General features: G+C 48.4%; 1 protein-coding gene across 2 annotated transcripts in view; it reads right to left on the reverse strand.

Moving 5' to 3' along the window:
- arap2 (ArfGAP with RhoGAP domain, ankyrin repeat and PH domain 2) overlaps positions 1 to 15414 on the reverse strand; it is a 152261-nt gene that overhangs the window by 65932 nt on the left and 70915 nt on the right. For both annotated transcript variants that reach the window (XM_080792673.1, XM_080792674.1), the window contains exons 13-14: positions 4554 to 4639; positions 2093 to 2278 (exon numbers count right to left, since the gene is read on the reverse strand). In XM_080792673.1, coding sequence (XP_080648799.1) covers positions 2093 to 2278; positions 4554 to 4639 — 272 coding nt within the window. The remainder of the gene's footprint in view (positions 1 to 2092; positions 2279 to 4553; positions 4640 to 15414) is intronic.

The following is a 15414-nucleotide window of genomic DNA, read 5'->3' on the forward strand; positions in this document are numbered from 1 at the left end:
ACGGGAACCCCTTTTGGTGTTTTAAGCATCGTTATACTTTAGCTATTAGAAAAATAGCAGATCTACAAGCTCATACAAGCTATTTTTTTATCGTGAAAATGCGACTTCTTTGAATCTTTGAATATATTCTTTCAGAGCGAACGTTTTTAACTCAAATCCTTGCTTCTGAGGGGTTCCTGGAACAACATTATTTTCAGATGGGGGTCAGTGGCCAATTACATATAATTTTTGAGGTCCTTGACATGAAATATTGAGCACCACTGATTCAGAAACATGAGGTATTTCAGAAAACTGTCAAGATTTAGAAGACATTTTTAAAACTTCGACGTCAAGCCTATAGCGTATGAGAAACACGGCTGTAGCTAATCAGTCAATCAGTCAGTCGGAGCACGCCTTGGGCCTCGACCAGCCTCAGACCATGCTCAGACCAGCCATCAATAATGGTTTGGCTACACCTGCTGGCATTCAGAAACCCAAGACGTTTTTTTTAAGAACAGTTTTATACTAACTATACTAAAAGATCAAAACATGCACGGTCAGGGAGGTTATTATTTGGATAGGGCCGTTTTTTACTCTGGCCAACTATAGCAGCTGTTGTTTATAGCCAGCGTTTCACTGGATCATGCTGCACACGTAGCATTACTACGCCGCCACGCAAACAATCAATCCTGCGATAATGTGACATCTGGGAGGAGGGCGTAATAACCCATTTAGACCCAAGGACGATTCTACAAATGCCTTCTAAATCCTGACGGTTTTCTGAAAAACCCTATGTTTCTATGTCAGTGGTTCTCTCAAACATTTTCATGTCAAGGACCCCCAAATGTAATTGGCCACCGACCCCCATCTGAACATATGTTGTTCCAGGGAAGCAAAGATTTGAGTTAAAAATGTTCGCTCTGAAAGAATATATATTCAAAGGTTTGCGCCACATTTTCAGGATTTCTCAAAAATAGCAGATCTACAAGCTCGTAGAGCCTCAGCGGTACTCGGTGCAACGCTATGAGCTTGTAGATCTGCTATTTTTCAATCGCTAAACTATAGCTTAAAACACCAAAAGGGGTTCCCGCTCAGAATGGGATAATTATGAGAATAAAGGTATGACAAATCATTATTAGAGTGAGTTAGGCTCCGCTACATGTCCACACATTTATTATTCACAGTAATGGAAAGTAGTTTATTATGCCACCAATGCAGCTCATTCATTTTGATCCAAACTCTACGTTCCTTCCCACAAAAAATGTAGCCCGTGCCGTATAAGCCCAAGTTCTTGTAAAATTGCCATCCATTTCTTAAATTACCATTTAGGAAATGATCTGACATTTAGAATAATGTTCTGGCCTGCGATCTAATGGCGGGGGAACAAATTGGCCCCGGGCCAAACCTTTATGCCGGCCTCGGTCTGGGTTTCTAAATGTTGACCAATGGACTACAGACATGTTGCAACTGTACACACAAACACATGCACGCGCACTCGCACACGCAGAAGGTAGACATACTTGCCAGAACTCCACTGCAATATGCCTGAGTCGTAAATAAGTACATGAGATTAAACCTTTTTCCTCAGTGTTATATATAATCAAAAGTCTTGTAGTTGATTATAAAGCTGTCTTCACACTGTTCTCAAGCTATTAACACGTTGGATCCGTAGGACGAGTATACTACTACGTACTGTCCTATACATTAATGACGCTGGGTACAGATCAGCAGGCCTCGCTGCGTTTCATTTTTGGAACCGCTCCGGTTGCTATGCACGGCTGCCAGGGCCCCGCGCGCACTGCTTTTTATAGCTTCTGTTATAGGCAGCGCCTTTGCAAGCTTTTTTCTCAGAAAAAAGCTTTCCGCTGTCCGTGGCGTTGACCAGATCGGCGATGTTCGGAGGTCTTTTCTGATTATCCCCTGAGCGCAATGGGAACCTTGTCAGTCACGGTCTGAAAAGTTTATCTATGTAATGTGGGGTGCATACGTTGGATACACATACCCGTGCTGCAGCTTTAAACTAATATTTTCTGCGGGTAAACCCGTTAGGGTTTTGGGTATAGGGCGTCTGACTCATGGTGTGTCTGACTGTTGGTCTGTCGTGTGCTGTTACCTGGTTGAGCGCCTCCTGGTGGCCAAACGCGGCCTCCGGGACGCGGCAGTACCTCCTCTCGCGGTACTTCCTGCGCAGGAAGGTGGCGCGCTGCTCGGCCGACGCCCCCGCATGAAGCTCCTCCCCCGGCGGCAGAGCGGCGGCCCAGAAGCCGTTGGCGTTCTCGTTGCCCACCTCCAGGAACAGCTGCGTGTACGTATATAGCACAGAGTTGCAGCCCCATTGGGGACATCAGACATCACACATGTACAGTACAGTATCAAATCAACATGAAAGGCTTTTATGTGTCTGGCATTCAGAAGTTATGCCTAATTTATGCTCCATTATACGCCGGCGTCGAGGACCGAAAATATATCCATAATCTCATAACGTGGCGCGGCACCATCATAGGACAAAGGACAAAGTGTAAAGCTTCAGAAAAGAGTTGATGGGCAACTGGCACACACACTCGGGAAATCATTAATGCGGTTATAATACTGAACACAAACAAACTCATGCATATTCCATGACGACACTGCACAACAAGAAGATGACCCCCGTTCTGGTTTGGTCTGTGCAGAAGCTATACAGCATCCACTAGACACAAACAATCACCAAAGACTATCAACAGAGGACGTCTGCAGCCTGGAGGTTAGAAGAGCCGGCCAGCGTCGGGAGGGCTGCCGGTTCAGTTCGGGGGGACCAGCAGCCGAGGGAGAGGCGGTGCGCGCATGCACTGACCCGTGCGAGGGCGTAGAGTCAAAATGAATAGAATTGATCAGGGACTCTGCCGCGCTAAATCTTCATGCCCTTGAGCAGAGCGTATAGCATACACCAGCTCTTAAGCACATCTGGCCTGGCCCTTGGTAGCAATGTGTTGCTGCCAAGCATAGAAACTCTATCTGTGAGAACCTATATACTGTAGTGGCTGCCTGGGCCATGACTTGTGAAGCCAACAATAAAGGCTGACTTTCGTCATCTTTTGGAAGCATGTCATTAACCACTTAAAGCACCCGTGAACCCTAGCTTCCTCTATTCTGGGCATGTCATAACAGGCGAACAATTTGACAAAAGTAGCAGATCTACAAGGTCACAAACACGATGCATTGTATGTACCTTATGTGGCTTAACCAAGTATATAGTGGTTAAGCTCTGTATATTTCATCGTATGACAAATAGCAAAAGGCTCACAGTACAATGCACATTGCACTGTTGCACAACATTTTCGTAATAGTTGATTAAAAAACATGATATATATCATAGTAAGTGCTCACTGCGTTCGCAATAAGAATATAAAAAGTGCCCAAAATAGGGAACACCAGTCCAGAGTTAATGTGGTAAATTAAAACAATTAGTTTGCTTCCTAGACTGTAAATATTGTAATTGAGGGCAGACCAGGTTTAATTGTAATACTTTGTAAAGACACTTTTTTTTAAATCCACACAATTAATATAACTGTATGTGTAGTCTTTAAATAACAGCTCGTCATTGCACATTTTAGCATTTTAGTTTTTTCATTTCAAATGAAAGCAGCAAATCCTTTCTGGAATAATTTGGAACTAGAGGCTGAGGAGGATCAGTATACTATAGCTAAGGACATGGACATGGCCGTTTTAACAACATATCCTTGTTAATACATCTTACATAAGAGACACAAGCCAACAGACTAGTGATACCTTTCAAACCCATTGGGTATGAATCCTGGATTTAGCAGAGATTTTGCAGGATTATGGACCAAACGGAGTTACCACTTAGCAGCTGGATCGCAATAGAAACAAGCTGTGAGCTTTTTTTATCTTATCCTGTTGCTTATTAATTCATTCTTTCAAGTTTTATTTTCAGAAATTAAACTCCTTTTCAGTGTCGTCGCGTAATACAATATCATAGAAAAACATCGCAATGCATCAGAAGATCATAAAAAGCTAAGACACATTTCAAAACAATCTAAAAACAGTTACATATTGTGGTGGTCTGTCTGCTCACCAAGGTTTTAAAACGACTCAAGGGTATTAATGTGGTCAATCTTAATGTCGTTTGCAGGTCATTCCATGTATTAGGGCCACAGAGGCTAAAAGCAGATCTACCACGTTCAGAGTTAACTTTTGGTACCTTTAGTAATTATAGTGGGTCATATGATTGTTACAGATGCCCGTGTGTGACATTTTATTTCAATCGATCAATAAAGACATCAATCAATCAAAAAGCATATGCTGGCGGTGGCTATAGCTCTAATCTTACATCCTTGCCTGTTACTGTTAATGCATCTATTTCATATTTACAACAGGGACTGGACCACCCCCCATGCACGCGCTTGAGTGTGGAGAAGGGCGGTCGTGTGCACGCGCGCACATAGATAGTCTTCTGTGACAAAGAACTTCGTCCAAGTTCTCCTTCTCTAGATTATTATGGAAGGGCAAAGTGGCAACGATGACATGAAAGGCCTTTGTTTACTGTATACTGTACGGCTCAGTGCTCACTGTACCTCCACCAGCTCATTGCTCCACACGCTGATGTCCAACTTCAAGCTCCGCACTTTGGAAATGCTGGGACCCAGCGAGCGATGCTGCCCTAATGCACACACACACGCGCACAGCACACACACGCGCACACGCACACACACACACACACACACACACACACACACACACACACACACACACACACACACACACACACACACACACACGAGCATTAGCATAATGTGCACAATGACAACCATGAAAACAAAGAAACAAACAGACAGACACACAAGAGAATACTTATGCACAAGAATAATTATTAATAGCTGGCTACTGGATATGGATCCTGTAAACATTATGTATGCACCGTGGTTTCTAGTAGAACTACTGGATATGGATCATGTAAACACCATCTATGCACCGTGGTTTCTAGTAGAACTACTGGATATGGATCATGTAAACACTATCTATGCACCATGGTTTCTAGTAGAACTACTGGATATGGATCATGTAAACACCATCTATGCACCGTGGTTTCTAGTAGAACTACTGGATATGGATCATGTAAACATCATCTATGCACCGTGGTTTCTAGTAGAACTACTGGATATGGATCATGTAAACACCATCTATGCACCGTGGTTTCTAGTAGAACTACTGGATATGGATCATGTAAACACCATCTATGCACCGTGGTTTCTAGTAGAACTTCCCGGTCTTAAAGGCTGCTTTAACCCATTTAGACCTGAAGGCTTCTAAACCCTAACAATTTTCTGAAAAATCAGACGTGTCTGAAGTGATTGGTGCTGCACTGAACTGTACTGTACTGTACTGTACTGTACTGTACTGTACTGTACTGCACTGCACTGCACTGTATACTCCCTCCTCCCTGGCCTGTGTGTGTCTGTGTGTTAGGCTGTGCAACAGTAACACTTGGTGGTGAACAAACGCTATTTCCGTGCTCGGACACAGGGACAGACCCAGCCACACACATAGCTGTCTATAGGTGTGGTTGCACCACTCAAAAACCCATGTTTCTATCTCAGTGGTGCTCAACCTTTTTCATGTCCCAGAATGATCTGTATTTGGCCGCAGACCCCCATCTGAAAATATGTTGTTCCAGGGACTTAAGTTAAACCCAAAATGGGTCAGTGAAATGATTAGGCACATTAAGGTCATCAATCTCAACACTGTCCTTATTGACTCTTTCTGCTGGCAGATACGACAGGTGAGATTTAATGATTTGTGTTCAGTCTGGCATGCTAAAAGTTTGCAAACAACAACTCATGCAGACTCCTGCGCGTGTGTACACACACACACACACACACACACACACACACACACACACACATACACACACACACACACACACACGCACGCACACCCACACGCACGCACACAAGCATCTTCATCATGGCACACTGATAACCATGAGTGCACACACAAACACACAAGTAATAATTATGCAGAAGAATATTGTACAGATGTATATATGAATATAAACATACTTGCAGGCACACACACACACACACACACACACACACACACACACACACACACACACACACACACACACACACACACACACACACACACACAGTGAAGGAATGAGTAGTAAGCAGCCAGTTTGCAATGCAGCAGGCAAATAGAGCGTGACCGTGAGCTTATTCTCTCACTCACACCGTTCATATTGAGCCCCTCCAGCACCGCTAATTGGAAATGAAAGCACCAAACGAGGGCCATTAATTGGTAATGAATCATGAGTAATTCATTGTTGTTGGTTGGTTGTTCGGCCTATTTATTTGGGGTGAAGGTGGAGGAGGCTTCGGGTGTAGCCCGTGGCCAAAGACGGACCACGCCATGCATAAAGCATTGGGAGGCAAGTCACTGTAAAGGACTGCAAATGGGAATTCATTTTCTTGCAGCAATGGTTTTTGAAGCTATATCGCTTGATGTCATATTTTGTATGCTCGGGTTAAGGACAGCGAGGGCAATGGGGGTCACTGTGCAGATAATAGGCTCTGCAGGACAGCATTAGTAGGCTATTGTGAGGTTTATTTAAGCAGGGCTGGGCGACAAAATAAATAAAATCACACCCGTTTTGAAATGAGGGGCGCTCTTATCATCACACATCATCATCATACATCATCTCATGAACAACTGCATTTATGTGATTGGTTAGCCGATTTGCTCGTCTACAATACCGATGTATGAATGAATTGTAAAGCGCTTTGAGCACTATAAAAATGCAATCCATTATTAAAAGTGAAGACGCCAAAAGTGATTGGCCGGAATGACATGTGTGATGATTTGATTGGCTGAGCACAGGATATGATGTATGATGATAAGAGCACCCCTCACTTCACACAAGTGATCTTTTAATAAATAATCAGTATTGCCTACCCTACACTGTATAACAATTGAATTGAATTGGCGAAGGCAATTAACATACCGGTAGCTTTATTGTCATTGTAACATGTACAACACAATTAAGTGCCAACCGATGTGCATCAAATCACTACAAATATATCAAGCTAAAAATGATTGAGACTAAAGGCTCATTCATAGTCTGGATTTCCGGTGGTGAGGTGACCACAGCTCCGGTGGTGAGCTGACCACCGGAGCTGAAATAACGTTGAGCGGTGGTGAGTAAAAACAGAGAGAAGGGCTGGAGCGGTGGCGGTGGTTTTCTCTTCACCGCGCCCTGTGACATCAGGTTGTAGTTCTGTGGTCACCTAACCACCGTAAATCCAGACTATGAGAGCCTTGAAACACACATACTTCCTGTTATTGCACAAACCCCTATTGCATTGACAGCAGAATAAAACGTGTATTGCAGCAACAGATCATTTCTTAGCAGCGAGTGTGACTAGCATTGTGGTAGCTCTTAGCAGCTGTTACTGAATCCACTGGGCCCTGACTCTGTACCGTACTGCCTAGATGGCAACAGTTCCACCAGTGAGTGACCGAGGTGGGAAGTGTCCTATATTATGTTCTGTGTTCTTTTATACAAGCTTCGTGAACTTGTATAGATCAAACGTATAGGCAAAAGTTTGGGAAAAACTGTGGGCGCAATGCTGATTTGGAGTCGCACCACCTGGCGCTGCGCCATACCTTCCATGGCTTTTTTCAGTCTCTCTCTATCTCTCTCTGGATGAGGACGAGTTGGGAGGGAACCGAAAGTAGATAAACAAAGAGCCCTGCATTTAACCGTTACCGTGGCAACTGTTGCTGGATGGCAGCTGCCTCCGTGAGCGGCTGTCGGAGATGAAGGAGTTTACTGCCGTTATGTGGAGAGAGGGGGTACTCTCATAAGTATCAATACTGTGATGTAGAAGTACTTCGTTACAAGTCTGCTGTTCAAAATCAACTTGAGTAAAAGTACAAAAGTATTGGTTTCAAAATGTACTTTAAGTACCAAAAGCAAAAGTATTTTGCATCGCGACACATTGTGAGCTTGTAGATCGGCGATTTTCAAATGGTTGAAATTTTGATAAGGCTGGAGTGATTACTGTATGTTTTTTTTTTAAACAATAATCAAAATCTAAAAAGTAACTTCGGGTTACTTTAGTAACCTCAGTTATATAAGTGACTCGAGAGAGAGAGTCATATGGGTCCAAGCCACTAGATGGCGCAGGCACACAGCCTAACATACACTCACGGAACAATTCCATTGGATCGTGAACTGTCGCTCATGGCGTGGTTATGTCCCCACCCACTGGGTATATAACCTAAGGTCCGCCCTGAGCAACGTCATTCCTATCAACCTGCTTTCTGACGTCTTAAAGAAGACAGAAGGGCGACTTAATGACTCTCTCTCTCGAGTCACTTATATAACTGAGGTTACTAAAGTAACCCGAAGTTATCTTAAGTACCTCTCGGAGAGAGTCATATGGGGAACATAACGCTCCCGTATGATCGCCTTCGGCTGATAGAAAAATATTCGACCCTAGGATCATCTCCATTGGAGAGAGACCAAACGCAAAGGAGGCCCAAGAAGCCAACCCTGCGCGTTCACCCAAAAGAGACATCCTTTATAAAAGATGTCCTTGACCCAGGGCCGACAGCTCTGCTGTTCCAGCCCTGCCGGTCAAAAAACACGATAGTCATCCACCCATAACGGTCAGGGGCCAGAAAGGGACCTCTTGACCTTATGAGGATGCCCTTGACCCAGGGCCGACAGCTCTGCTGTTCCAGCCCCGCTGGTCAAGAAACACGATGGTCATCCATCCCTAACGGTCAGGGGCCAGAAGGGACCACTTGACCTCGTGAAAATGTCCCTGACCAAGGGCCGACAGCTCTGCTGTTCCAGCCCCGCCGGTCAGAAGACAACCCGCCGCAGCGCAGACATCCTGAATAGGGACACCCCTGGCCAGGGCCCAGGATGCAGACAAACCTCTTGTAGAGTGTGCACGTAGGCCCTCTGGGGGCTCAGTACCACACGAGGTATAGGCTAAACGTATAGCCTCCACAATCCACTGCGAGAGTCTTACTTTCGAAATGGGTTTACCCTTCCATTGGGAACCCCAGGCCACAATGAGCTGCTCACCCAGCCTGAAGGGGGCAGTTCTTGACCTGTAAACTTTCAAGGCTCTCACCGGACAGAGACAATGTAGTCTCCTATCCTCCACTGAAGAGAAGGGAGGAGGATGGAAGGCCGCGAGATCCACGGGCGAGCAGCCCGCGGGAAAAGTCTTAGGTAGAAACGAAAGGTTCGGCCTGAGCGTGACCCTGGTGTCATTACCACTGAATCTCAAGCAGCTGCTGCCTACTGAGAGCGTGTGCATGTCACCAGCCCGCTTCGCCGTTGTCAGGGCAACGAGCAGAGCGGTCTTCAGAGAGAGGAACTTCAGGTCCACCATTTCCAGTGGCTCGAAGGGGTCTCTCATTAAGGAGTCCAGGACTATTGTCAGGTCCCACGAGGGGACCAGAGACCTGGCGACCGGCCTGAGGCGTGTAACTCCTTTCATGAATTGACGGATCAGCAGGTGTTCACTGATTGGTCTGTTGTTCATACCAACCTGATAGGCCGCTATGGCCGCCAGGTTGATCTTGACTGAGGAGAGGCCAAGACCCCTGTCTAGGAACTCCTGTAGGAAAATCAGAATGTGTCTCACAGACGCCTGAAAAGGGAAGACCTCTTCCTGTCTGTCCGAGCACCAACGCTCAAACACATGCCAGGCAGTGTTATAGCGTCGTCTGGTGGAGGCAGCCCTGGCACCAAGGGTCGTTTCTACGACATTCGGAGGCAGGCCAGTCGCTTCTAGCGAACGCCCCTTCACGGGCCAAACCCAGAGATCTAGGTCCTGAGGACGTGGGTGAAAGATCTCTCCTCCGGCCTGGGTCAGCAGGTCCCTCCACAGAGGGAGCTGCCCTGGTTCTTTGAACAGGAGAGGGACTATGTCCTGTCTCCAAGATCCCCAGGCTGGAGCTACTAGTAGCAGCTCTGATCCCTGATCCCGCACCCTGGCTAGGACATGCGGAATCAGTTCCAACGGGGGGAACACGTATAACAGAGAACACAGGCGAGAGGACCGGAGTCCCCCCTGCCTGTTGATGTAACAAACCGTCGTGGTGTTTTCGGAAACGAACCAGGACGTGGTGACCTCTGAGGAATTGTTCGAATTCTCGGAGTGCCAGGAACACTGCCAGTAGTTCCAAGTAGTCGATGTGGGAGGAGCGTAATGCGGCATCCCACACGGCATCCTCCCGTCGTGGGTGGCGTCCCAACCGGAGAGGCTGGCGTTGGTGGTGACCAACCTCCTGACTGTGGGGAGACCCATCGGGATCCCCTCCGTCAGAACACCTCAGTTCGACCACCATTTCAGAGCTAGAGTGCAGTTCGAGGACACTGTCACCCTGGCCGAAAGTGCGTGTAGATCGCTGACCCTCATAGCGGACGTCAGGGCGACTAGGAGGGCTGGCTTTAGTGTAAGACATTTTAGGTCAGCCGTCTGCAGTGGTTCGAAGGGCTCATTGTTAGAGCCCTGAGGACTAGAGACAGATCCCAAGAGGGGACCAGTGGTCTGTTGATCCTGTGTACCCTGCGCCCTTCACAAACTGTTTCGCCAGCGGATGTCTCCATACTGTCTGGTCGTTAACGCCCATTTGGCAGGCCGAGATGGCTGCTAAGTGGGTTTTCACTGAGGAGAGGCCTAGACCTCTGTCTAGGAACTCCTGCAGGAATGTCAGGGCGTAAACTACTGAAGCTTGGAATGGGATAACCTGGTTAGGTCGTTCTGAGCACCACTGCTCGAACACGCCCCAGGCTGTTTCGTAGCGGGTCATTGTCGACTGGGCTCTGGCCTCCTGAATCGTTGAGACAACATTCGGAGGGAGACCGGCCTCAGTCAGCATTAGCCTCTCACGGGCCAGACCCATAGGTGTAGGTCCTTGGGGCAAGGGTGGAAGAGGGATTTCAGCCAACGCTGAAAAAGGCCTCATATGGAGTCTGTCCAGACCTATCAGAGGCCATCCGTAGACACGTACCCAGTGGAAGTGTGCGGCCTGACTTGAACATGGTCATGCACTTCAGGTTGTTGACTCTGTCCCGACTCAGCGGAGCCCTGTAGGAGACAGAGTCCAGAGTGATGCCCATGAAATCTGTGGATTGGGTAGGCGTCATCATGCTCTTGGCTAGGTTTATCCTGAAAACCCAGTGAGGTCGCATGGGACACGACCCGAGTCGTGTTCCTCGCGGCCTCCTCCGCTGAATCCGAACACAGGAGACAGTCGTCTATGTAACTGGACACCCATAGACCCAGAAGTCTCAGGGGTGCCAGAGCGGCCTCCGTACAGTGGACGAACACTCTGGGACTGAGGGACACCCCGAATGGAAGGACCGTGTACTCGTAAGCCTTTTCCTGGAACCCAAACCGCAGGAACTTCCTGTGAGGTGGGTAAATAGGGACGTGGAAATAGGCGTCTTTTAGATCTATGGATGTGAACCAGTCGCCCGGGCGTATGGAGCGCACCAGAGACTCGGCCGTCAGCATCTTGAACTGAAAAGACTTGAGGTGCCTGTTGAGTATCCGCAGGTCCAGGATGGGACGTAGACCCCCCCCCTTTTTTCTTGACCAGAAAGTAGCGGGAGTAGAACCCGCTGCGACGCTGGGCCAAGGGTACCTCTCTGACGGCATCCTTCTCCAGCAAGGAAGCTATCTCCTGTTGGAGAATCAGACCCTCCGGACCCCTGGCGTTGGTGAAGATGACCTCTGAAAACGCCGGGGGTGTTCTGGCGAACTGGGGTCTGTAGCCCTTCACTATGGTGTTGAGGATCCACGGGGATGCTCCGCACCACTCCCACAGTGCCAGGTGCTTGGCTAGTGGGTTCTCTCCGGCTATGGGAGGCACGCCCCGCCTGGAGGTAGTGTTCCCTGGCATGTCGGAGAAAAATTGGGCATGACCCGTCTCCCCAGTGGCGTTTTGGTACGCCACTGACCTTATGCCAATATGCCCTGCCCCACTGCATCGGGGGGGCCCATGGGGCCCCCGTGGCAGTGGGTTCATGTCCACCCCCCTCCGTGGATATTGTTTTGTTGTCTTTTTGTATTGTGTACTGTACTACAGAAAAAAGTGCTGTACTTGTGCAAACAATATCGAGGGACCTGGCTACAGGGACGTCCAGGACGCCCACCTGTGCCATGGTCCAGAAGCGCATTGCGGGCGGACTGGACGTGCAGTCCGAGACTGCTACGTCCGGTGCTGGGCCCGGCGCATGGGGGGAGGGTAGGGTGTGTGTCACTTCGGCTGCTGGTCAGGGCCTCGCAGCCTGGACGCTGCACCTCCACGTTGAGGGTCATCCTCTCGAGTGCGCCTCTGAAGAGGTCTCCGGGGATGATAGCACCCTTGGAGAACTCTCTCTGGGCAACGGGATCCAGACCAGGTGAGGCTTCCAGCCACCTAGAGGTGATGGAAGCCGTGGCCATAAGGCCGGTCAGGTCGGTGAGTCAGTACGTGAAGGTCACAATTTTCTCATGTAGGCGACGAACTCTAGCCAACTGTTCAGGAGTAGGGGCGTGGCCCATCTCCTGAAGAAGGGAGCTCTGGGAGCCCTGGAGTAACGTTGAAGCATTGAGATGCCTCCCAGACGCTACTACGGGGGGAGGGACACGAGAGCAGTGCGGAGTAGCCGGGAGAGTCATGGGCTCCTTCCAGCTAGCCGTGTAATGTGCTCTGAAAAACCTGGGACAGGGGAAGCAGTGGTCCCCCGACAGTGATTTTTGTCGTGTACATACTGTGCAGCTTGGCCACAGACCCACCCATGGTGGGGGTCTGTGTCAAGAGCTTTTGCCTTTCTTTGGGGAGCGGTCCCGGTGTGCAGTCTGGGGCTGCTACACCCTGGACGGGGCCCAAGGCATGGGAGAGCGTCTGAGCACGCTCCTCCTGGAGACGGAGTTGCAGGGTCCGATTGGCCCCTCCAGAGACGCTGTGCCGGTCGTAATCCTGGCAGCCGTCATGTTGGCTGTTGGACAGCAACGTGAGGCATTCAGTGACCGTAAGAGAGCAGCGTGAAACAATAGCCGAAGTAGCTCCGATGCTATGGCTATGTCATAGACGAGTTGGTGTGGCACCTTGAAAACAGCCTATCTGGAATGCTAAACATGCTAGGGTGGCGTCGGCCATCCAACGAGGTTGCTACTCCCGACCTCGAAAAGGTTAGCTAAACAGCTAAACAAACCTAGCTTCACAATGTACATACCTGTAATGTTGAGGGAAGCAGTCGGTTGTCGAGGGTCGTTGGGGAGCCACGTCGATTGAGACTCGTGCCTTCGGCCGCTGCGTGAAGTAGTAGTAGTGTCGGTGGAGGCCTAGGACTGCATCCGACACCCCGTTGTCGCAACCACCGGCTCAGGGGAGCCTCGTTGGTGGGCTGACGAGATCCCGCTGGAGGGAGAGCAGTACCCAGAGCAAGCCGGCGAGGCCTGGCTGATATCTTGGGTCTGGCTCCACAGGTCTGTTTACCAGTGAGGTGAAGAGCATGTGGAGCTTGTTGTTGGCGGTCCGAGCCGCCTTCCCGGCAGGGGAGGAGCCCAGGAAGGACTCGTCACTGTGTCTCTGAGACGCGTCAAGGTTGAGGGGTCTGAAGAGAGAGGACGAGGTGGTGGGCTGACGAGATCCCGCTGGAGGGAGAGCAGCACCCAGAGCAAGCCGGCAAGGCCTGGCTGATGTCTTGGGTCTGGCTCCACAGGTCTGTTTACCAGTGTGGTGAAGAGCGTGTGGAGCTTGTTGTTGGCGGCCCTTATCACCCCCGCAGGCCATCTTGGGTGCTGGTGTAGCTTGAAGAAGGAACCAGCAGTCCAGGACATTGTAGAAACACTTCACTTTTAAGTTATAATATAATATCATTATAAAATAATAATATATAATATAACCAAAATGTTGTGAGGAAAACTGTCTGTAACTCACAACCGGATAAAGGAGAAAAGTGGCGGTGGAGTAGAAGAGTAGGACTCGTGGTGCTCCACTGGGAACTGGGGAGGGCTGTCGCCACCCCCGCAGGCCATCTTGGGTATTGGTTGTAGTCTGAGAAGAAACGGTAGCCCAAGAGGAAACTTCTTTTTCTTTTATAGTTATATTATAATATTATTGTTTTAAAAACTAATAATATATAATACAACAGTAAAAAGAGAGTGAGGAGAAAATCTGGTACTCACAAGTTTGTAGAAGACGGTGAGGATAAAGCTATAATATATATAATATTATTGTTTGACAACTAATAATATATATATATATTACAACAATAAAAGGATAAAGTCACAGTATATATATTATTGTTTTACAACTAATAATATATATATTTGCAACAGCAACGTAGTGTGAGGAGAAGGATCTGGCACTCACAAAACAGTGTTGAAGAAACAGGAGTCCAATTACAGAGAGAAAACCACGTTTTTCAACTGTGGCTGCTGTTTCTAGAAGGGAAGGCCGCAAAGCCTGGGACTCGCGTAGCGAGGCCGTCACGCTGTTGTTGTATCAGGTCCGACGTACCGCAGGGCTTCCGTCGGCAGCGTGGATTGCGTCACGTAGAGTAGGGCCGTGGATCTCTAACCCGCACGTGCGAGGGACGCTAGAGAGGGCTAAGTTAGTGCCTGACGGCTGGAAACTTAGCTAACGTCTCGCGGAGCTAAGAGGCTAGCGGCTGCGTTCGCGGGAGCTAGCTAACCCAAGGGGCTAGCGAAACTGCGGAGGCTAGATAAAGCAGCGCTGGTTAGCTTGTAGCTGGGCAGGTGAGCTAGAGAAAAACACTTCGGGCCTCGTTCTAATGCTTATCAGCTTATAGTAGTGCTACGTTGTGCAACAGTAGACTAAGGCTAAGCTAGCAGAACAAAGGGACGCAACGTGGCTAGCAAGGGGGAAACAAAGTTTCGGGGATAGCTAGCAAGAGGACAAACCACAAGCCGCCGTACGGCCCACTTGAGTTTTAATGTCCTTAAAATAACTTACTGGCTTTTAAAGCTGGAACGTCCGTGAGTGAGAGAAGGACACCAACGTAGGACTGCGAATTTCCGCGGCACAAGTTTGAAACCCGTCCTTTATGGAAAACAATTTTCAACAGTCGAAAAGGTGATTCTCTTTGTTTAAGACGTGTATGCGTAGCACAGAAAGCGAGGAATGACGTTGCTCAGGGCGGACCTTAGGTTATATACCCAGTGGGTGGGGACATAACCACGCCATGAGCGACAGTTCATGATCCAATGGAATTGTTCCGTGAGTGTATGTTAGGCTGTGTGCCTGCGCCATCTAGTGGCTTGGACCCATATGACTCTCTCCGAGAGGTACTTAAGATAACTAGTAACTAAAGTGTTAAAATAAATGTAGTGGAGTAAAAGTACACTATTTTGACCTGAAATGTTGTGGATTAGAAGCAATAGTAATAGATTG

Source organism: Protomyctophum bolini (assembly GCF_963924005.1).
Source record: "Protomyctophum bolini genome assembly, chromosome: 20".
NCBI classification, from domain to species: domain Eukaryota; kingdom Metazoa; phylum Chordata; class Actinopteri; order Myctophiformes; family Myctophidae; genus Protomyctophum; species Protomyctophum bolini.